At 38.6% G+C, this 23,163-nt stretch overlaps 3 protein-coding genes across 6 annotated transcripts in view; 2 read left to right on the forward strand and 1 right to left on the reverse strand.

The window, feature by feature from the left end:
- LOC146467438 (cyclic GMP-AMP synthase-like receptor 1) overlaps positions 1-23,163 on the forward strand; it is an 88,122-nt gene that overhangs the window by 27,185 nt on the left and 37,774 nt on the right. The window lies entirely within an intron of this gene.
- Positions 1-23,163, reverse strand: part of LOC146467441 (coatomer subunit epsilon-like) — a 63,800-nt gene that overhangs the window by 14,580 nt on the left and 26,057 nt on the right. The window lies entirely within an intron of this gene.
- LOC146467443 (uncharacterized) overlaps positions 8,922-23,163 on the forward strand; it is a 15,217-nt gene continuing 975 nt past the window's right edge. The window contains exons 1-7 of one of the 4 annotated variants that reach the window (XM_085125868.1): positions 8,922-9,181; positions 14,868-14,908; positions 15,782-15,892; positions 16,915-17,049; positions 17,554-17,751; positions 19,923-20,069; positions 20,669-20,814. In XM_085125868.1, the coding sequence (XP_084981994.1) occupies positions 14,876-14,908; positions 15,782-15,892; positions 16,915-17,049; positions 17,554-17,751; positions 19,923-20,069; positions 20,669-20,689 (645 nt within the window). In that variant the 5' untranslated portion in view covers positions 8,922-9,181; positions 14,868-14,875 and the 3' untranslated portion in view covers positions 20,690-20,814. Of the gene's footprint in view, positions 9,182-14,867; positions 14,909-15,781; positions 15,893-16,914; positions 17,050-17,553; positions 17,752-19,674; positions 20,070-20,668; positions 20,820-21,323 lie in introns of those variants that run through there. The other 3 variants (XM_085125870.1, XM_085125869.1, XM_085125871.1) reach the window with 3 other exon arrangements.

Here is a 23,163-nt window from a genome sequence, read left to right on the forward strand (position 1 = left end):
TGAAGCTTTGCTAAAAGGAACGACTGACAACGAGTGCATTTCGATCGTATCCTGTGACGGATAGACTGCGATAACTCAGTTCGACAGTAACATATTTTGCTCACGATATCACGTAACAAATGTAAATGATGTGATTTTAAAATATGAATGTCTTGTAAGTGCGTTTCGATCGAATGCAAGTAATTTTTTTTGGGCCTACTTGTTACTAGATGGTCCCCACATGGTAAGGACTTACCGGTAACATTTTTTGTCGCGCTGTGTAACTGATTGTTGATATCATCCGGTCATGATGAATTTATGTGACAAAATCAACCAACTATCCAACCTTTTCAGAAAACTGATCGTTATTTAAGAATAATCTTTTAGTGCAGAATTTACCTAGCGGTTAGTTTCGTTGAAAAATCGACTTACAAATTCAGTCGAAGTTCTGACATGTGTTTGCGAGGGTCCCCATAATATTTAGTGCATGAAGCGTGATGTCTGCGTATAACCCTTGAACGCTTCAGCGATAGAAAAGGGCAGGGAATTTATGAGAAAAATAAAACCAGGGCCACCTAGTTGTTCATTTCGCTAACATGTCTGATCGAAAAGGCTTTTTGACTCAGAAAGTTGGGTGAAATGGTGACCAAAATGTACAAATGTTTTGTCAGGAGCCCATTACCATTGTACTCCCCACTGGTCTGGCTACACTAGGCAGAATTTCTTGCGCAAAGGGATCAATCGTGATTATCACAATGTTGTCCAAATTATTCATTTAAGAGGTGATACCTTGCTAAGAAGAGACGAGTGCATTTCGATCGAATCCTGCGATAGAGAGAAGAAAGACAACAACAGATTTTACAGTAAAAAATTGGCGGGAAATTTGACACAAAAAATTTAACGGTAAATAATAGCCCAAGAACAGAAAATTCTGCCACATGATGGCGTAGTTGAAATGTAACATTCATGTGATTTAATATCAATGTAGGTGATGAAGCCTTGCTGTAAAGGGCGCTGACTAGTAAGTGCGTTTCGATACTGAATGCAGTTAATTTTTGGCCGGGAGATTATAGCGACCTAATTCAGTGTAGTTCCAGAGTCCCCACATGTTCTGAACACAAAATTTCCCGCGCAATGCTGTTTTCCAGTATTGTTGGACAAAATAATGACAACAGGGCCACCTAGTCGTTCGTTGCAGTAAAATATCTGTTTAGAATAGCTTTCGGCTCAAAGAGTATTGTTTTACAAATTGGGATGAAAAACGCTGCTAGACTTTTCTCGCGTGAAGTGTCACCTTAAACTCTCGCCATCAGTGACAGCTTGGGATCGAAATTATAAACACCGGAAAGCGGGTACAAGACTTGTGACCCCCTTTTGACTCCTGTGTGCTTACGAAATGCGAAGTGTTTAAAATTTCGCAAAAGTTCGGGAGCTGTACTTGCGTAGGTATGAACATTCGCAAAGTAGCCGGATCTGAAATGTTTGTTTTTCTCCCTGCTGAAATCTGGTTTATAGGTTAGCTTTAAGAGATGAAGCTTTGCTAAAAGGAACGACTGACAACGAGTGCATTTCGATCGTATCCTGTGACGGATAGACTGCGATAACTCAGTTCGACAGTAACATATTTTGCTCACGATATCACGTAACAAATGTAAATGATGTGATTTTAAAATATGAATGTCTTGTAAGTGCGTTTCGATCGAATGCAAGTAATTTTTTTTGGGCCTACTTGTTACTAGATGGTCCCCACATGGTAAGGACTTACCGGTAACATTTTTTGTCGCGCTGTGTAACTGATTGTTGATATCATCCGGTCATGATGAATTTATGTGACAAAATCAACCAACTATCCAACCTTTTCAGAAAACCGATCGTTATTTAAGAATAATCTTTTAGTGCAGAATTTACCTAGCGGTTAGTTTCGTTGAAAAATCGACTTACAAATTCAGTCGAAGTTCTGACATGTGTTTGCGAGGGTCCCCATAATATTTAGTGCATGAAGCGTGATGTCTGCGTATAACCCTTGAACGCTTCAGCGATAGAAAAGGGCAGGGAATTTATGAGAAAAAAAAAACCAGGGCCACCTAGTTGTTCATTTCGCTAACATGTCTGATCGAAAAGGCTTTTTGACTCAGAAAGTTGGGTGAAATGGTGACCAAAATGTACAAATGTTTTGTCAGGAGCCCATTACCATTGTACTCCCCACTGGTCTGGCTACACTAGGCAGAATTTCTTGCGCAAAGGGATCAATCGTGATTATCACAATGTTGTCCAAATTATTCATTTAAGAGGTGATACCTTGCTAAGAAGAGACGAGTGCATTTCGATCGAATCCTGCGATAGAGAGAAGAAAGACAACAACAGATTTTACAGTAAAAAATTGGCGGGAAATTTGACACAAAAAATTTAACGGTAAATAATAGCCCAAGAACAGAAAATTCTGCCACATGATGGCGTAGTTGAAATGTAACATTCATGTGATTTAATATCAATGTAGGTGATGAAGCCTTGCTGTAAAGGGCGCTGACTAGTAAGTGCGTTTCGATACTGAATGCAGTTAATTTTTGGCCGGGAGATTATAGCGACCTAATTCAGTGTAGTTCCAGAGTCCCCACATGTTCTGAACACAAAATTTCCCGCGCAATGCTGTTTTCCAGTATTGTTGGACAAAATAATGACAACAGGGCCACCTAGTCGTTCGTTGCAGTAAAATATCTGTTTAGAATAGCTTTCGGCTCAAAGAGTATTGTTTTACAAATTGGGATGAAAAACGCTGCTAGACTTTTCTCGCGTGAAGTGTCACCTTAAACTCTCGCCATCAGTGACAGCTTGGGATCGAAATTATAAACACCGGAAAGCGGGTACAAGACTTGTGACCCCCTTTTGACTCCTGTGTGCTTACGAAATGCGAAGTGTTTAAAATTTCGCAAAAGTTCGGGAGCTGTACTTGCGTAGGTATGAACATTCGCAAAGTAGCCGGATCTGAAATGTTTGTTTTTCTCCCTGCTGAAATCTGGTTTATAGGTTAGCTTTAAGAGATGAAGCTTTGCTAAAAGGAACGACTGACAACGAGTGCATTTCGATCGTATCCTGTGACGGATAGACTGCGATAACTCAGTTCGACAGTAACATATTTTGCTCACGATATCACGTAACAAATGTAAATGATGTGATTTTAAAATATGAATGTCTTGTAAGTGCGTTTCGATCGAATGCAAGTAATTTTTTTTGGGCCTACTTGTTACTAGATGGTCCCCACATGGTAAGGACTTACCGGTAACATTTTTTGTCGCGCTGTGTAACTGATTGTTGATATCATCCGGTCATGATGAATTTATGTGACAAAATCAACCAACTATCCAACCTTTTCAGAAAACCGATCGTTATTTAAGAATAATCTTTTAGTGCAGAATTTACCTAGCGGTTAGTTTCGTTGAAAAATCGACTTACAAATTCAGTCGAAGTTCTGACATGTGTTTGCGAGGGTCCCCATAATATTTAGTGCATGAAGCGTGATGTCTGCGTATAACCCTTGAACGCTTCAGCGATAGAAAAGGGCAGGGAATTTATGAGAAAAATAAAACCAGGGCCACCTAGTTGTTCATTTCGCTAACATGTCTGATCGAAAAGGCTTTTTGACTCAGAAAGTTGGGTGAAATGGTGACCAAAATGTACAAATGTTTTGTCAGGAGCCCATTACCATTGTACTCCCCACTGGTCTGGCTACACTAGGCAGAATTTCTTGCGCAAAGGGATCAATCGTGATTATCACAATGTTGTCCAAATTATTCATTTAAGAGGTGATACCTTGCTAAGAAGAGACGAGTGCATTTCGATCGAATCCTGCGATAGAGAGAAGAAAGACAACAACAGATTTTACAGTAAAAAATTGGCGGGAAATTTGACACAAAAAATTTAACGGTAAATAATAGCCCAAGAACAGAAAATTCTGCCACATGATGGCGTAGTTGAAATGTAACATTCATGTGATTTAATATCAATTTAGGTGATGAAGCCTTGCTGTAAAAGGCGCTGACTAGTACGTGCGTTTCGATACTGAATGCAGTTAATTTTTGGCCGGGAGATTATAGCGACCTAATTCAGTGTAGTTCCAGAGTCCCCACATGTTCTGAACACAAAATTTCCCGCGCAATGCTGTTTTCCAGTATTGTTGGACAAAATAATGACAACAGGGCCACCTAGTCGTTCGTTGCAGTAAAATATCTGTTTAGAATAGCTTTCGGCTCAAAGAGTATTGTTTTACAAATTGGGATGAAAAACGCTGCTAGACTTTTCTCGCGTGAAGTGTCACCTTAAACTCTCGCCATCAGTGACAGCTTGGGATCGAAATTATAAACACCGGAAAGCGGGTACAAGACTTGTGACCCCCTTTTGACCCCTGTGTGCTTACGAAATGCGAAGTGTTTAAAATTTCGCAAAAGTTCGGGAGCTGTACTTGCGTAGGTATGAACATTCGCAAAGTAGCCGGATCTGAAATGTTTGTTTTTCTCCCTGCTGAAATCTGGTTTATAGGTTAGCTTTAAGAGATGAAGCTTTGCTAAAAGGAACGACTGACAACGAGTGCATTTCGATCGTATCCTGTGACGGATAGACTGCGATAACTCAGTTCGACAGTAACATATTTTGCTCACGATATCACGTCACAAATGTAAATGATGTGATTTTAAAATATGAATGTCTTGTAAGTGCGTTTCGATCGAATGCAAGTAATTTTTTTTGGGCCTACTTGTTACTAGATGGTCCCCACATGGTAAGGACTTACCGGTAACATTTTTTGTCGCGCTGTGTAACTGATTGTTGATATCATCCGGTCATGATGAATTTATGTGACAAAATCAACCAACTATCCAACCTTTTCAGAAAACTGATCGTTATTTAAGAATAATCTTTTAGTGCAGAATTTACCTAGCGGTTAGTTTCGTTGAAAAATCGACTTACAAATTCAGTCGAAGTTCTGACATGTGTTTGCGAGGGTCCCCATAATATTTAGTGCATGAAGCGTGATGTCTGCGTATAACCCTTGAACGCTTCAGCGATAGAAAAGGGCAGGGAATTTATGAGAAAAATAAAACCAGGGCCACCTAGTTGTTCATTTCGCTAACATGTCTGATCGAAAAGGCTTTTTGACTCAGAAAGTTGGGTGAAATGGTGACCAAAATGTACAAATGTTTTGTCAGGAGCCCATTACCATTGTACTCCCCACTGGTCTGGCTACACTTGGCAGAATTTCTTGCGCAAAGGGATCAATCGTGATTATCACAATGTTGTCCAAATTATTCATTTAAGAGGTGATACCTTGCTAAGAAGAGACGAGTGCATTTCGATCGAATCCTGCGATAGAGAGAAGAAAGACAACAACAGATTTTACAGTAAAAAATTGGCGGGAAATTTGACACAAAAAATTTAACGGTAAATAATAGCCCAAGAACAGAAAATTCTGCCACATGATGGCGTAGTTGAAATGTAACATTCATGTGATTTAATATCAATTTAGGTGATGAAGCCTTGCTGTAAAGGGCGCTGACTAGTAAGTGCGTTTCGATACTGAATGCAGTTAATTTTTGGCCGGGAGATTATAGCGACCTAATTCAGTGTAGTTCCAGAGTCCCCACATGTTCTGAACACAAAATTTCCCGCGCAATGCTGTTTTCCAGTATTGTTGGACAAAATAATGACAACAGGGCCACCTAGTCGTTCGTTGCAGTAAAATATCTGTTTAGAATAGCTTTCGGCTCAAAGAGTATTGTTTTACAAATTGGGATGAAAAACGCTGCTAGACTTTTCTCGCGTGAAGTGTCACCTTAAACTCTCGCCATCAGTGACAGCTTGGGATCGAAATTATAAACACCGGAAAGCGGGTACAAGACTTGTGACCCCCTTTTGACCCCTGTGTGCTTACGAAATGCGAAGTGTTTAAAATTTCGCAAAAGTTCGGGAGCTGTACTTGCGTAGGTATGAACATTCGTAAAGTAGCCGGATCTGAAATGTTTGTTTTTCTCCCTGCTGAAATCTGGTTTATAGGTTAGCTTTAAGAGATGAAGCTTTGCTAAAAGGAACGACTGACAACGAGTGCATTTCGATCGTATCCTGTGACGGATAGACTGCGATAACTCAGTTCGACAGTAACATATTTTGCTCACGATATCACGTAACAAATGTAAATGATGTGATTTTAAAATATGAATGTCTTGTGAGTGCGTTTCGATCGAATGCAAGTAATTTTTTTTGGGCCTACTTGTTACTAGATGGTCCCCACATGGTAAGGACTTACCGGTAACATTTTTTGTCGCGCTGTGTAACTGATTGTTGATATCATCCGGTCATGATGAATTTATCTGACAAAATCAACCAACTATCCAACCTTTTCAGAAAACTGATCGTTATTTAAGAATAATCTTTTAGTGCAGAATTTACCTAGCGGTTAGTTTCGTTGAAAAATCGACTTACAAATTCAGTCGAAGTTCTGACATGTGTTTGCGAGGGTCCCCATAATATTTAGTGCATGAAGCGTGATGTCTGCGTATAACCCTTGAACGCTTCAGCGATAGAAAAGGGCAGGGAATTTATGAGAAAAATAAAACCAGGGCCACCTAGTTGTTCATTTCGCTAACATGTCTGATCGAAAAGGCTTTTTGACTCAGAAAGTTGGGTGAAATGGTGACCAAAATGTACAAATGTTTTGTCAGGAGCCCATTACCATTGTACTCCCCACTGGTCTGGCTACACTTGGCAGAATTTCTTGCGCAAAGGGATCAATCGTGATTATCACAATGTTGTCCAAATTATTCATTTAAGAGGTGATACCTTGCTAAGAAGAGACGAGTGCATTTCGATCGAATCCTGCGATAGAGAGAAGAAAGACAACAACAGATTTTACAGTAAAAAATTGGCGGGAAATTTGACACAAAAAATTTAACGGTAAATAATAGCCCAAGAACAGAAAATTCTGCCACATGATGGCGTAGTTGAAATGTAACATTCATGTGATTTAATATCAATGTAGGTGATGAAGCCTTGCTGTAAAGGGCGCTGACTAGTAAGTGCGTTTCGATACTGAATGCAGTTAATTTTTGGCCGGGAGATTATAGCGACCTAATTCAGTGTAGTTCCAGAGTCCCCACATGTTCTGAACACAAAATTTCCCGCGCAATGCTGTTTTCCAGTATTGTTGGACAAAATAATGACAACAGGGCCACCTAGTCGTTCGTTGCAGTAAAATATCTGTTTAGAATAGCTTTCGGCTCAAAGAGTATTGTTTTACAAATTGGGATGAAAAACGCTGCTAGAGGTTTCTCGCGTGAAGTGTCACCTTTAACTCTCGCAATCAGTGACAGCTTGGAATCGAGATTATAAACACCGGAAAGCGGGTACAAGACTTGCGACTTCTGTGTGCTTACGAAACGGGAAGTGCTTAAAATTTCGCAAAAGTTCGGGAGCTATACATGCGCAGGTATGAACATTCGCAAAGTAGCCGGATCTAAAATCGGTTCAGTTTATTTTTTTTCCTGCTTAAATCTGGTTATGGTAGGCCGGTTACTTCATGGCAGGAGATCGCTTTTAGATGCTAGTTTAGTGGTGGTCAGTTGTTAAGGTTTTTGCAACGATTTGTTAGTCTGAAACGTTTTTTCCCTAAAGAACAATATTGTTGTTGGTTCGTATTCTCGAAGTCAGTTTAACTCGAACTTCAATTTGAACATGTGCATGTTCACAGTTTGGCAGTCAATCACTACTACAACCTCGAGCGCATTCTATAATCTGGACTGATACTAGTTTTATACTCTAAACAACATGTTATGTTTCGCCAAAGAAATGTCTAGTATTAGCTGTAAAACATGTTTTAAAAGACTTTCCGAGAAACGAACCGTCGTGTTCTTTTGAGTTAGAACGAAAATTGCTTTTCACGCCAATTTGATCAAGGTTGTACTCGGCGCAGCTTAATTAGTTTCAGTAGGAAGAGTGAACCAGTGGTTAATTTTGCTTTGCTGATAAGGAAAATAAGCCAAAACAGCCACATGTGAAGAAAAAGATGGTAAAGGGCTGAAAATGCTCCCATTAGCTAAATAGGGTGACTCAACGTTAATTCACTGGCGCGGTTTGTTTTGGGCTGACCGCTCATTTTGCCCCGTTTAACTTAAATGTTATCTAGTGTTTCCGTGAGACAATCATGTTGTAAAACATGCTATGGCTTTTAAGAGGACAAACGCAAGTGACTTTTTAAGGTGATTGACTTAGAAAATCGGGTGAAATGGTGAACAAAATGTAAAAAAGGAAAAAAACATGCCTAATTGTGCCTCACGATGGCGTAATAAAATGTAGCATTGATGTGATTTAATGTGAATGTAGGTGATGAAGCCTTGCCGTGAAGGGCGCTTTAATAGTTGTAAGTACGTTTCGATCGAATGCAGGCCAGGCAGGTACAGTGTACGTTTTGGTGGAAAAAGCGCTTCTTTTCAGACAACTGTTCAGAGTCCCCACATGACCTGAATAAAAACTTTCCTGCGTAATGCTGTAAACTGTTGCTGTGGTTGTGAGTGCAACTGTCGAACCTTTGTAGAAAACTGAAATTTATTTATCAGAATTAATTACTAACTTTTTGTTTTCGCACAACAACAAATCAAAAGTTGATAACCACTCTAAAGAATACCCTTTTACCACCCAAAGCAAAAAAGCGGAGAATTTATTCAACAACTGTAAAAAAAATTATCTGTTTAGAATAGTTTTCGGCTCCGAAATACTTTTTTTCGTTTTTTTTTTTCTTTCTTTTTTTTCACAAACGCGAAATGACACTTCAAACTATCGCAAAACCCGCAACTTGTCTGGGATTTGGTCCCCAGGCCTCTCCCGTTGCATTGTCGAGTCTCTCAGAACGATATTAGGGACTGGCAACTACTGTGTAACCACATTTGGCGCCATTTGGCAAACGTCGGCTGTTTTGGCTGAATTTGGTCGAGTTTTGAGACTTTTTCTTACGCTTCACGAATCCAAAGCGGTGATTTAAAGATAGTGGCTGGAAGAGATGATTCTGTGCTCGACATTGACTCAGGAAAAGGTGAAAATAATGGAGAATTTCGATTTGCTGACGAAGATGATTTTCCCCTACTGAAGACACAGACGAAGCTAGCAATTATGGACCATGTGGTTTGTGAATGAATACGAAAATACATGTATATGTGACAGTGAGGTAAGAACTTTATTAAAATCCTGTTAAATAATACATGTTACCTTGTGGCTGTGTGAGCATTATATGAGCTTATATGAACATTTTCATCTGATTTATTCGGCCTTCTAAATTCTAATTTTGAATTTCAAATAGCAATTAAACAGGTAATCTGAGTTGTATTCTCCAAAAATACAAGTCTTAATGCATGCCTTGATATTTACCATCTTTCTCGGAGATTAATTAATATATTAGAGGTGACTGATTTTGCGAGAGAAATCAAAAGGTAATTTTTTTGTGCAGAGCTACACTGTAAGTGATTTCAAAGTACTATGAAATTTGCATAATTGTACAAAGTATGACTATACAATAACAATAACAATAACAATTATTTATTATTGAAGAAAACACTTAACAAATTGTGCTCACAATTAGTCGGGTTATTTTGAGGTGGGCAACATTTGTAAATGTTTACAACATTTAACAAGTAAATAAAAAAGAAATGATGATAACACTTTTAAAACACTTTTGTCACTGCCAGGAAAGATTAGATTTCCTAACCAAGTTTCAAAAGCTGCAATTCTTCACTTGTGAATTTTCATGTTAGCAAATTATATCCAGTTTTCGAAAGAAAAGGCTGCATGGCCTTTGCAGATTTAACAATGAAAAGAGAAAGCCTTTAGGAAGATTCAACAGCTTAAATGTGTGACAGTTGCACTAACTCATGTAAATTCACAATCACAACAAAATAATTTATTTAGTGTTCAGACCATGTGAGGACTCTGAATACCAGGTTGATATAATTATCTAGTCACGTCTGACTTGGCTGTCCATCATCATCATCATTTGGTCCTTTTCCCTTTAAGGGAAATGGGGCCTTGCATTCTTTCTCTCCAAGTGTCACGGTTTCTGGCACAGTTACTTGCTTCCGTCCATCCATTGAACCCAAGTTCTCCTCTTTCCTTCTCAACTGTTCTTTTCCATGTCTCTTTGGGTCTACCTCTCCTACGTTTTCCCTCTGGTGTCCAGGTTAGAGCTATTCTTGGGTTCTCATTTGCCTTCATCCTTAGTATATGCCCGATCATTTTCCAGCGTCTTCGCTTTATCTGATGGGAGATCTCCTCCATATTCGTCTTTGATCTTATCTCTTCATTGGATACTTTCATGGGCCAGTAAATTTTCAGAATGCGTCGTATGCTCTTGTGGAGGAAGACATTAAGCTTTGTTCTCGTCGCTTTTGATTATTCGCCAAGTTTCGCAACCATAGAGGTCCATGGTGAAATCTAATTTGGCATGTTTGATTGTAAATTTGTGCCATTTTTGACTCATGAATGCAGGCATGTGCAAGAACGAGTTATCGTGATCTGGGGATTTTCACTTGGTCGGCGGGTTGTTAACTTTCATGAATGCACAGTAAATGAGTTATCATAATGTAGGGAAATTTTACTCGGACATTGGTCCGAACATTTTCCAATTTTGAGATGTTGAAAACGGTGAATCAAAACAGGAACTTCTAAGGAATGGTTAACAGCTTTAACAGGGGAAAATCATGCATTAACGGCAAAGACATTTTTCTTCGATTTGTGGCGTTATCAACCTGATGAGCAGGTGGATCTCAAATCAACTTTTAATCTGCGGACTTTGGTAACGTTCAAGTGCTTCTAGGAATATAACACACAAATAATATTATTACAGGTTTGAATGTGAGTTTGTACTGAAATACTATTCTAATAGACTGATTTTTCATTTTCTGAACAGTTCTTGCAAAATGTTTGAAAAACATGCTCTGATAAATTCGCTTCAAAATTGACTTCAAATTGCTTGCAAGGTGTCTCGCCGCGAAAATTATACACTTTTGCTCTTAGGGCTACAATGCATAACAAGTTAAGACCTATCTGAGTAAATTTTTGTTTATTAAGGAAAGCTTTTTGTATGTTTCCTATTTTTATTGAGGAAACTTGGCAACTAGGAATAATGTTGTGTAAACAAGGGCAGCACTAAAAGCCAGAATCAGGAAAACAGTAACTGGAAAGGAAAATCCGGAATCCGGAATCGGAAACTACAATATGAAAATAAAACATTTACTGCTAGTGAAAAAGTGAATGTTTAGTTCAAAGTAACGTCCTTGTCAAATGTAAATTTGATATTTTTCGATAGGTGACACCAAAGAATAAAACTAATTAATTAAGTCATTATTTCCTGCCAATGAAAAGTAAGTGTTTCTCACGGGTTTAAAACTGATCGCCCATGAACTAAAGAAAACTAATTTCATAGTCTATAAGTCACCTCTATGTTTTGCTTTGAAACTCTATTAAGACTCTATCAAAACAGGTTGAAGCGGGGTGTCCGGAAAATAGACGAAACAAAAGAGGCAGAAGATATGCATTCACGCAACTAACCACCTCTTAATTGGAAAGTCCGCCATCTGTACGGTGTGAAGCAATTTGTGTTGTCTCCGAGTCACCTCTATGTTGTCTCTCTCTGTCCCATAGGACATTGCTTCCTTTATAAAGAGTCCTTTCGTTTATGCCAACAAGTGATATGAGTTTTTATTCTGTATTTTTTACCCCAAGTTATGTATTTCGGCATTAAATATTCCTAACCGTATTCATTATAGTTTCTGATTCTGCATTCCGGATTCCGGTTTCTGTTTTCTGGATTATGGCTTTTATAATTTTAGTGCTGCCCTGTAAACAAACACATGTCCTCGCAAGCAAATTCACCCAAGTTATGCGAGAATGGAATTTCATCTAACATTTTGAAACTTTTAGACCTTTACATGTATTTTGTTTAGTAAATTGTATTAATTGATTAGACATTCTAGCTATTCTAGACTAACAGGGTACTGTTTCTTTACGACTTGCAAGTTGTGTAAATACTAATGTTTATTTATTACCAATATGCTAATTTGTTGAATTGCTGGACTAACATGTACCGCGTTACCACTATCCTCTTCCGCATTCACGAGTTAGCTCACAGTTGATTTTTTATAGATCTATTCTTTGTGTTCCCTGTGGCCTAATCATAATTAATGTCCTTGATTAATTGAATAATGTGCTCTGTTCAGTCAAGCCCTCAACCTGGAAATGACTCACAGGCCCAGTCACTTGGAAGCATGCATGTGGGGCTTATTAAGAAGCATGCTGCTTCTTTTTCTTCTGCTATTCTCTACATGTATAAAGAAATGTGTTCTAAACAATCATCTTTACACACTCATATCTACATGTACTGCTGTGGTTTATATTGGCAGTTAACCCACTTGTCTCATTCAAAGATAAAGAAAAAAAATGAAATTATTCTTATGATCACCTGTACTGGGTTTTTAACTAACTGCGAGCCAGTGAGGGATGCAAGCCGAGAAAGCTTGTTTTATAAGTCTCATGAGTTGAGTTATCAGTCAGGTATTTTTTTATTTTATTTATTTATTTGACTTCGCCTTCAAACTTAAGACTATAAACAGAACATAACAACATGAAACAAAATAAACGATTACTGGGTTAAGGCAGGGTGACCACAACAGCTAGCGCCAATTACTGTGGGCCCAAAGCACTGAAAATAGCAATTAAGGTTAAGCACTCAATTGAACATGTAGGGTTAAGTGCTGACAACTTTGATTAAGGTTAAGCACTCATTGTATTGATTGGAGTTTAAAGCATTGACTGTAGTGATAAGCATTAGCTAAAGATTAAAATAATAATGTATTTCTCTATATATGTAAGTTTAGGTTTGCCATTGCCTTGACCCACAGTTCACATGCCTCGTATATTTGTAAAACTCAACTGGACTTACGTCTGGTATGTCCTTATGGGTATCTTCCTTTTCTTGTTTATGGCATCACCTTTAATAAAAGAGCAAGTACTATCAGACCACAATAATTATTATGAGATTACATCACAAAGACAAATAATGGCTTTAAGAGATAAAGCTTTGTTTAGAAGAGTACAATCATGTAAGTGCATTTTGATCTGTGGCAAAAAGACAGTCTTGGCAAGAGGATTGGTAGTAAGAGGAATTTATTGGCGGAAATTTGCAACCTCGTTTGCAGGGTCTTTCCTCTTCACGTCCCAGGGAGCGAGAGAGGGGAGACCCTGGTTGGGGCTGGTCACATGTCTCCCAGAGAAAAATTAGACCCAGGGAGGAGTCCTTCACTTGCTATTTTTTGTCAAGATTTATTGTCCACTCCGAAACAAGACTTCCGCTTTGCTGTGCGAAGCCCACGCGAAACTCATTCAACTGGCTATGTTTTTCAGTAGTCTTCATTTTGCGAGCCATTGTAGCATTAATCTGAAAGCTTAACAAAGTCCGTTGTCTCAAAGCGCTATACTTTGGAAAATCACTGTGTATACATGACAAAATTAACCGGGGACAAACAGCGCCTTCCCCTTCAATTCATGGAGTTGTAATCGTGGTTTATTCTAGCTTTGAATGTGCTGATGAAAGATCAGATCTGAAGAACTAAGGAAGGAAACTTGAAAGGAATCGGGCCTATGTCTAACTGTTCTGAGAGGACATTCTGCAGCAATTACGCTGCTAACAGAGCGTTTCTTTCTGGAAAATATTTTAGCATAAGCACAGTCGTTCGGTATTTAGCGTCGTTGGTTTGTTTACGTCCCCTTTTCTCTCGGACGTAAACAAACCAACAATGCAAAATACTAGAGACGCGAACGACCACGCACATGCTAAAAGATTTGCAAGAAAGAAACGTTCTGTTAGCAGGGTTGCAACAACAAACAATACACAGGAAATAGCACATATGCAGAACACTTTCGGAAGGAGGATGTACGGTATAACAACATGTAGATGGTAAATATTTCACGGATCTTTTTAATGAACGAAGAAAACACTTTTGAAACACCGTAATTGTTGTAAAACAATAACGAAATAACCTTTGTTCCAGTTGATGGTGTTAATTTAGTCTGCAGCTACAATGGCTCCACGATACATTTCCGGTCACGTTTGATTCTTTCCTGGCCGTCAAATGCGGCGCGGAGGATGACTCCTCGATGCACCGCTTGACCTTAACAATGCCTGACTTTCAGAGATCATGGACTTGACGACTCTAAAAGTAGATGTGGCAAAAATTCACTTTGTGGAAGTGCTTGGCCATAAAGCTCCTCGGCTACCACCAGAAGTAGTTGATTCCCTTTGCTGTAAAGATTTCGCCAATGACTTGTGACTTGTATCTCCAACTGCTTTACAATGTCGATAGCAGCTCACATTCACAGATTCCCTCCCTTTATATACCTTTTTAGGGGTTTCTGAATGACCACTTGACATGACCTTTGAAACACACGCGAATCGCAAGTTGACTTGACTAGGGCATGTTTTCCCATCTCCGGTACACTTAGTATAGGCAAACTGACACTCAACCACCCCTCTCTCCAGTCATTTATTTGTAATCTCTCAGATTCTGGGAGACACGTGACCAGCCCCAACCACGGTCTCTCCTCTCTCGCTCCCTGGGACGTGAAGAGGAGAGGCCCTGGGAACGAGGTTGGGAAATTTCATGCCTTGGGAAAAATAAAGAGGTCTAGGAAAAAATGCTCAAAGCATATATTCAAGCTAATTATTGTTCTTGAATATTCAGACCTTAAAGTTTTGTGCCATTCTTACATGTACTATTAATAATTGTAATAGTTTACATGTACTTCAAATCAGTGTTTGATTTAAACTAGTCCAGTAGCTCATCTAATTAAATGTCTTTTTTCAGACTCCCAGATGGCTGTAAGGAGTATAGGACTTTCTAAACCAGTGAGTAGGATACATATTGGGCATGTATATACATGTACATACTTGTACTTTTGTCTAAAAACATTGACTGCATTACTTGCAATCGAACGTTAAAATTTCGATTGTTTAATTTTCGGACACTTTTTCCCTCATTTCGGACAATTTTCGGACAAACATTTCGGACACTGCGCTGAAACATGCCCAAAGTAAATTTACGACTAAAAAACATGAATTAGACTGAAATAAAATCTTTGAAAATGATAGTTTTACTGTATCTTCAAGGTTTTACAGCCGGATACACCAACGAGAAAATAACACAAACTCAATCAAGCTTATGACTCAAGCAGTGTCTCAAATGCTTACCTTTCCAGTGATAAAAAGAACGACTGAGCAAAGCCGCCTAATCCGAATTCTAAACATATCATGTACATTGGCTTTGAATATGTGATGCTCTCGCCCAGAAAGTACTTTTAAAGTTTTATACTATACTGTAAAAATTTCGGACGCTTTAAATTTCGGACGTTTAAAAATTTCGGATGGTTTTATTTTCGGACACTATTTTTGTCCGAAATTAAAATCGTCCGAAATTTTTTGCAAGTAATATACTATCAAACTGTTTCTGACAATGCACTTGGGTAACCTCAGCAAGCTTCATTGATAATATACTGCATAAATTACATGTATGTAAACTGCTGAAAATCCCGGCAGCTTTATAATAATATTATTTACTAACAGTGAAGAGAACTTTAACTCAGTGTTTTCAATAACTGTATTTAATATTCATTAATTAGATCATGTAAAGTATTTGTGTTTGAAAATGTCTTAGGTTATTTCTTTGACCAATTGCAATACTGGCTGTAAGTATTGATATTTAATTTACATTATTATTACCAGGAGGAAATTCAAGTTCAGATTGCAGTTTTTGCATCAAGGGCAGTTGCCGGACAAGTGTGGTACCTGCGGATTGTGGTAATGAGACATGATCGAGATGATGCTACCTTTAAGGTAATTTTGTGCTTCCTGTTGGACTCATGGTTTGACTAATTGTCTTATAACCAGAGGATTGAAGAGTCAGTGGTCACATCTAGATTCAGTATTGTGTTGTCGTGTTGCTTCCTTTTCACTTCACATTTAGTTTTTCTCTTCCTTAGTGAAGAATACTTCAGTTGGTTTGCAGCTCAAAGTGTTTTGTTACCCCGGCAATGTTCAGTTTTAAAACAGCTGGTCCTACATGTAGTTGTTCAAAGGGTGGATAATTTTATCCACTGGATAGTTCTGGCAGATACTGTAAAATGTGTGCAAGATTTTCATGATAGTCCTACATGTATAATTTGTGAATAGTCTTAGAGTAGAAGCATATGTCAAATTTAAGAATGGGATTGCGTGGAAAACTTTGCAAAAGAATTGGTTGGAGTATATTTGCTCTGCTGGATAGCAACTTATCCAGTGGATAAAGTTATCCGTTCTTTGAACAACTGGGGCCAGGGCAGTAAATCCTGTGTTTAAGACTAGCATGCCATCTATTGTGATTTAAAGCACAAGATATTGCATTCTTGACTCCTGAATTGGGGGGCCCACTAAACATTGTGTGGTTATTGTAAGTTACATGTATAAAGACGAATTTGTGGTTTAGGACTGCTGTTGATGTGCAAGGTAATTAAGCTGAGAGGAAGTGTAAACTTGTATGGTAACCCCTGTTTTCGAATTGGTAGACTAATTAATAAAGTGCTTTTATTGATGAAAATTTAAGTTCTATCCATGGCTGTGGAACAATTCCTTTAGTGCGTTTTAGTCATTCTTTTAAAAATCTCTGATCAATGGGCACATACAGGACTTCACTTTTACAACATGGTAGGAAATCAAGGCAATTAATTAACAAACTGTGTAAAATTTTACAGACTATATGTCTCATGAAGTATAGAATCTTGAAGTTAAAACTATGAAATTGATTAGAAGGAAAAGAAAATTTTGAGAGTGGGAGACTTCAATACATTAATTTAACCTGATTTTCTGGTCATTTTTTATAGACTGTGAAGGATCGAGAAATTGCCAGCAAGTATCACTTGTTACAGACTTTCCCATTCAGTATCTCCTCAGACATTGCCATCTCACTGAAACATCAATGCCCTGAACATTTTAAACTTACGACTGAAAATTACCAAGTGAGTTAAATAGAATTGTGTATGTAGTCACATGTACTAACTTATATTGTTATTATTTTTAGCTTTTTGTATCATTTCTAACGTTGGTGTGATGTCTAACGACCTAACGGACAAAACTGAATGTAGTTGTAAACTAATGTAAATTTGCAGCAGGGTGTACAGTCAAAATATTGCATCACACAGTCATACTCGTTAGAGTTATGTTGTACCTGAGGGTGTTGGCCAGGAATGAAACAATCTTTGCCTGATGGTCACCTTGGTCAAATACTCAGCAACAGAAAATGTAGAAAATTACTTGAAAAAAAAAATTCAACTTGCTTTTGCCCTTTCACTCTACTCTGAAGCATATAAGCCACAGCAGCCCACTGACGGTTGGTTTCTGCAACCAAGACTCTTGTGGGAAACAACAACAATGATGTTTATTAACAAATAACAGCTGGTGATAGGTAGATTTTGACTGATTTTCAAAATTAGTTACTATTTTTCCTACATTTCTATCAACAGGAGGTTGACTATACCATCATTCAAAATCTCTTGCATGGTTTTTGGTTTGGGATTGAGTTCCATTTGGAACACTTGGGCAGTGAAGCCGACCAGTTTGTGGGTAATGTCTGTGTGGAACCCAAAAATTTCCCTTTGGATGTAGAATGTCCAATAAACAAGAAATTCAATCTTGGCATCTCAGAAGAGTTTGAGGTGAAGGTAAGTTATTGGTAAAAGTGATTGATGAGTGATGTGAATGGCTGTATTTCATTTTAGAGGTGTAGGGCCATAGTGTTTAGTGTGTTGGTCAGTGGTTCAAGGCTGAGCATCTGCAGATCTGAAGTCTTCTAAGACCAGAAACTGAATTTTGGAAAAATTGAAATCCAGAGGTCCCTGGTTTAAAGTCCTGCTCTGGATGTTAGCTGGAGTTGTTCCTCAGTAGCTCCAAGTTTAACTCATTTGCCAGGCTTGTAAATAACCAGCTGATGGACCTGCCTCCTTCCAGTTGGGATTTGTTGATCATGTTATTGTTCAATTAAATTTAGATCATTATTTCTTTGTGAACGTTTAATGCTCAGCCTCACTGGAGCACTTGTGCTATAATCACAATCTGCTACCCAGAGTCCTCAGGCTTTTTGGTCAGCAGGTGGGCACCAGGAGAGACTCTGGCCCGGACATCAAAAAAATTAAAATTTTTTGATTGTCTTTTTTCCTTAATGGTTTCCATTGTTTTACCGCAGAAATCCTGTGGTAATAAAATTCGATGTCCCCAGTCTCTCCTGGTGACTAACCGCTTGCCAAAGAGCCTGAGGACTCTGGGTGCGATGATTGCTATAATCACTGCTGAGGGTAATTAATACAGTTTATTACTGTTGTTGTTGTTGTTGTTGTTATTATTATTATTATTATTATTATTATTATTATTATTATTATTATTATTATTTTAACAGCACTATTTTACACTGCTAAAAAGAAAAAGAATTAAAACCAAACATTTTCGATTGATCAAGCTATCTTCAGGGTAAAAAGACTGTCCGCTACATGCACATTTTACAGTATGTGCTTCAGGTGATTCCTGATGGGAACAGTTTAGCTATCGTAAGAATGGACTTGTTTGTTCACACTGGGGCTCCAATTTGTTGGATCATTAAGCCTTCAATTATTCTGCGCTTGTGAAAAGATTTTGCCCTACAAAGGATTCACTAACTAAATGAATGGGTTGGATTCTCATGTACATGTAGAACTGGAGTTGGTGGTTTCAAATCTTGGTGTAAGCACCAACAAGGGTCTTTAACCCATTTCAGTCTTACAGTACATGTAGAACTGTTTTCTTTGCCATTTTGTATGTGTGATGTACCATTTAAAAGGTCTTCATGAGTGAAATTTGTTTCTCATGTCAAGATAACTGAAGGAAGTCAGGTCTTTGACAGAAATACATGTAGTTCCAAACGTCAAAATGAAAAATTACAAAATTTCACTGATCGTTTCATGGGATAGATCTACCCCCAAATTGTAGCTTAATTTGCAGTTTTTAATGCATAGAAAGTTCTGTCCAGGAGATATTGTCAGAGTCTGTAAGTGCATCAAATTGAAACATTTGAAAAATTGTAGAAGTTGTAAACCACATCATAGATACCAGGGGGTACTATTTTTTTCTTTAACCCTCTCCCGCCCAAAAGTGCCATATGGCACAAGACGCAATAATGAGCACATTATTTGGTCAATTTGTGTGAAATTTGCACAACCAAAAGATCTTGGAAAGATCTACAAATTGAAGGCATAAAATCATGCCCCCCTCCTATATGAGACTTTATTTACCACCCCTCAAACTTTTGGATTTTCTTTTCCTTTGTACGTTAAGGGTCCAGCTGATATCTGACAACAAGCAATGCACTGAGAGCTGTACATTAAGCTATAGTTTAGGGGGATACCCAGTATATACAACGAATAGGGAAATTTTCAATGTTTTTCTTCTTTCGTTTTTGAGTTTTCTCACTCTAATATGTGACCTCCTCCATCTCTGTTGGTGTGATTTATAGCACACCCCAGAAAATACCTTTTTAATGGTATATGACATGTGGTCTCCCAGTTCATAGTTAGCAATTTAGAAAAATTTGACATTTCCCTCGGGCGGGAAAGGCTACTGGGTTACCGGCAGGAAAGGGTTAACCCTATAAGTTGTTTGTCATGCCAACCGCAGGGGATGCGTCCCCCATCATGCCAAACAATGTGGTCGTGTTTTTGTTTTGTCTGCTTATTTATTGAACGTGGAATGGTAATATTGATGGTTGATATCCCTTTTGACACTAAGCCAATTAAAACCCTGTAATTACATTATCCAATGATCCAGTTTTTAATAATGATTATTATACAATGTGGTATTTCCTTAGCAGACTGATTCATCATCTCCTTGGAGCTGTGACCCTGCTGACTGGGATCCCCTTGAGTCTGGTATGCCCAGCAGGAAGGACACCACACTGTCCAGTGCAAGCAGTGGGGTCAGCATTTCTTCTGCAGTGTGCAATACGCATTTTAAGGTTAATTTGATTTGAAGATGTACATGTTCACATTAGCTTGTACATGTATAGAACAGAAGTGCTTAGGCCTTTTTCTCTCATTGAGGTTGTTTGTAAAATCCTTCAATTTGGGTGAATTTGCTGAATATCACAAATCGAACATTTCATGCTAGTTAGTACTGCTCAGCACTTTATAGTTTTGTCCACAGAAACTACCTTGAAGCATATAACACAAAGTGCTCAATAGCAATAACTTTACAACAGCACAAGTTACCCTCTTCAAGTTAACTGCGGTAGCTCATATAGGATGGGATAAATGAATGAATGAATGAATGAATAATTAAACAAATGGGAATTTCAGGGGAAATGCTGAGAGTGGCTATTCTGTCCATTGTTTCCTGATCTAATTGGAATCTGAAAACGTTGGTCTTTATGAAGGGCGGAAAACCCTAGGAGCAAGGGAAACAACTAGCAACAAACTCAACCCACATATGGTGTCAACTCTGGGAATCAAACCCGAGCCACACTGGTGGAAGGCAAGTGTTCTCACCATTGGGCCATCCATGTCCCCCCTTTATGTTACCTGCAAAAGGTGCTAAGTGCTTGTTTATATTTGTTAGGAAAGAAGGCCAAATAAATAAAAATGAGCAGTATGCTCAGACTCTTCAGGAGTTGGAGCGTGGAAGCCCCCCAGATGCAATACTTGGTAGTGAGCTGTTACAGACGCGTGAGACTGGAGACCAAGGGAATGAGCAGAGCTGGTTGGCACAGGTAAGATGGTTGACTGCTACATGCTCAAAAACTGCTTGTTTTTTTTGGTGAAAACATCAATTTAAAATGTCAGAGTGGTGTTTCTAGTCTGCTATGTCTTCATCCCTATCTGAACAACTATTGATACACTTTAGTACTGCTTGATTCAAATGAATAGTCATGATCATAAGGGCTTCCTCCAGGGGATCCAAAGTTAGAAGCATTGTGTACAGCATAATGAAAAGGGTCTCAGGACAGTCCTGCTCAGTAGCTTTCATCTCAGTCACAGTGGTCACACTTCAGGGACTCATCCAAAAACTCAAAAGTTAGAACCACCGTGTACAGGTTGATAAACATCAATGTTAGTTTTTGATCTCACTGCCCGCGTTGGTTTTGACGATTTTCAGTTCGGTTTGACAGTTGACTGTCTGCTTCGAGTCTTGATTCGCGACTCGATCCTGCATTCGCATGCGATTCTCGACTCTATCCTTTATACTCGATACTCATGCGATCCATTTCTTACAGGACGCCTCCCATCACGGCCTTACTATTGACAGCCTCGAGAGCCAAGCTAAGAAAAAGAAGAAAACGAAGGAGGAACACAGGCGGCTGCTTCAGGAGCGTAGAAGCCTCCTGCAGCAGCAGGATAGGGAAAAACAGGAAAGAGATGATCGCAAACTTGCCGAGGAACTGGCCTACAATGACCTCAAGGCCGCGCGCCAGGCTGCCGGGTTTGTTTCCTGACCCCAGGTGCATTATGAAGCCATACCCCAGTGTGATCTACCGGGGGCCCCCATGAGGCTGGGGGGCTTCAGTAGCCAGGCCGGAAGTGACATCTCTGGAGAGCTCGATGCATTCAGCGGGCTAAGCAGCTTCCGTGGGTCTTGTGCGTCCCCATTGGCTAATAATGATGAGGTCATCGATGCATCAAAGATGACATCAGGCAATGGGGACATCCGGGTGCAGGAGTAAAGTGACGGCACCACTTTAAGCAGTCTTTTGTGTAACTGATTATTGGTCAAAGCGTGTTTTTGTGTCCCATAGGCTAGATCAGGACATCCAACCGAGTGGTTAAGTACGGGGTTTTTTGTTTTAGGCGTTTTATCGCTTTTTTTTTTTTTTTTTTTTTTTTTTTTTTTTACCGTGTGTTTGATTAGGGCCAGTCTGACTGGATGTGTTTGACTTTCGTGTTGCAATTTTTTTAAAAATTTCATTTTCAGTGTCGGCCAGTGGTTTAGGCTTTCAATGAAAAATCCGTTCAGGTTTTTCAGGAAAATGAACGCTTAGGTCTAAATTTAATCTTTTGAAGGAAGGATCGTGTGAGATTTTTTTTTCTCTTTGTAGGCTGCGATAAAAAAAAAAAAAAAAAAAAAAAAAAATCAGCCTTTTGGCTTCTCACGTCAAGGGAAACATGCCCTAGCTTTGTGTTGAGTTCATGTTTAAGATGTGACACGGCTAGGTCATCAGGTGTGCACGTGATCAATATTAAATGGAGTGACAAGCATTAGAACAAAAAACAAAACGTTACATGACGCTCCATCGAGTCTTAATTTCTAAAAAATTATGTTTGATGTGAATCAATTTGACAAGTTTTTTGGCTATTGGCTGTTTAAATGTTAGCCATTTGTGGATTCTCTTAATAGAGTTTTACAAATTCGGGGGAAAAAAGTCAGTGAAAATGGAAATCATTTGTCATTTTTTATTTTTGTGATGTGAGTTTTTCTCCTTGAAAGCCTCGCAAGTGCAAAAGTAGGAATTTGTTGTTCGAAGTAATATACAGTGAAAGCATATTTGCTATAGTGTTGAATAAGTTAAGATATAAATTTTTGACGAAAGTTTTTCAAACGTTTTGTCGTTGAAGAATTTACTGGCCTCCAATCGAATTTGTGGTTTAGTCACTGTAACACAGTGTAACAGTAGTATGGCGTCTTCGTGCTTAGTTCTTCATTTGTTTGTCACGCAATGCTTCAGAAGCGTTTCGTGACAAAGGAAAGAACCTCGCGAAGGAGACCAGCAGTAGTATTCAATTTTGTAGGCGAAATATTTATGACTCTTAACTGACTTAAGGCATTCCTTTGTTCTTTCAAGAATTATTAGCAATCCCATGACTAACGTGGTTTTATATATATCGTGATAAAATTGTTGTGATTTGACCACTTGACAATTTTTCGTGTCGTACTTAAGAATGGATGTGTTTCGTTTTTTTAGATTGAATTGGAATATTAAGCGAACAAAGCTGTAAAATAGAATTGTGAAGTTATATTTTTGGCTAGGTCAGCGATAAACTCAAACAATGCTTAGTTGTGTTAAATGTAATTATGGTGATGTAATCAAGTTACTTGCATTGCATTTTCGTTAGGAACGT

This window comes from Pavona decussata, unplaced genomic scaffold (genome assembly GCF_977016875.1).
Source record: "Pavona decussata unplaced genomic scaffold, jaPavDecu1.1 SCAFFOLD_136, whole genome shotgun sequence".
Lineage (NCBI taxonomy): Eukaryota > Metazoa > Cnidaria > Anthozoa > Scleractinia > Agariciidae > Pavona > Pavona decussata.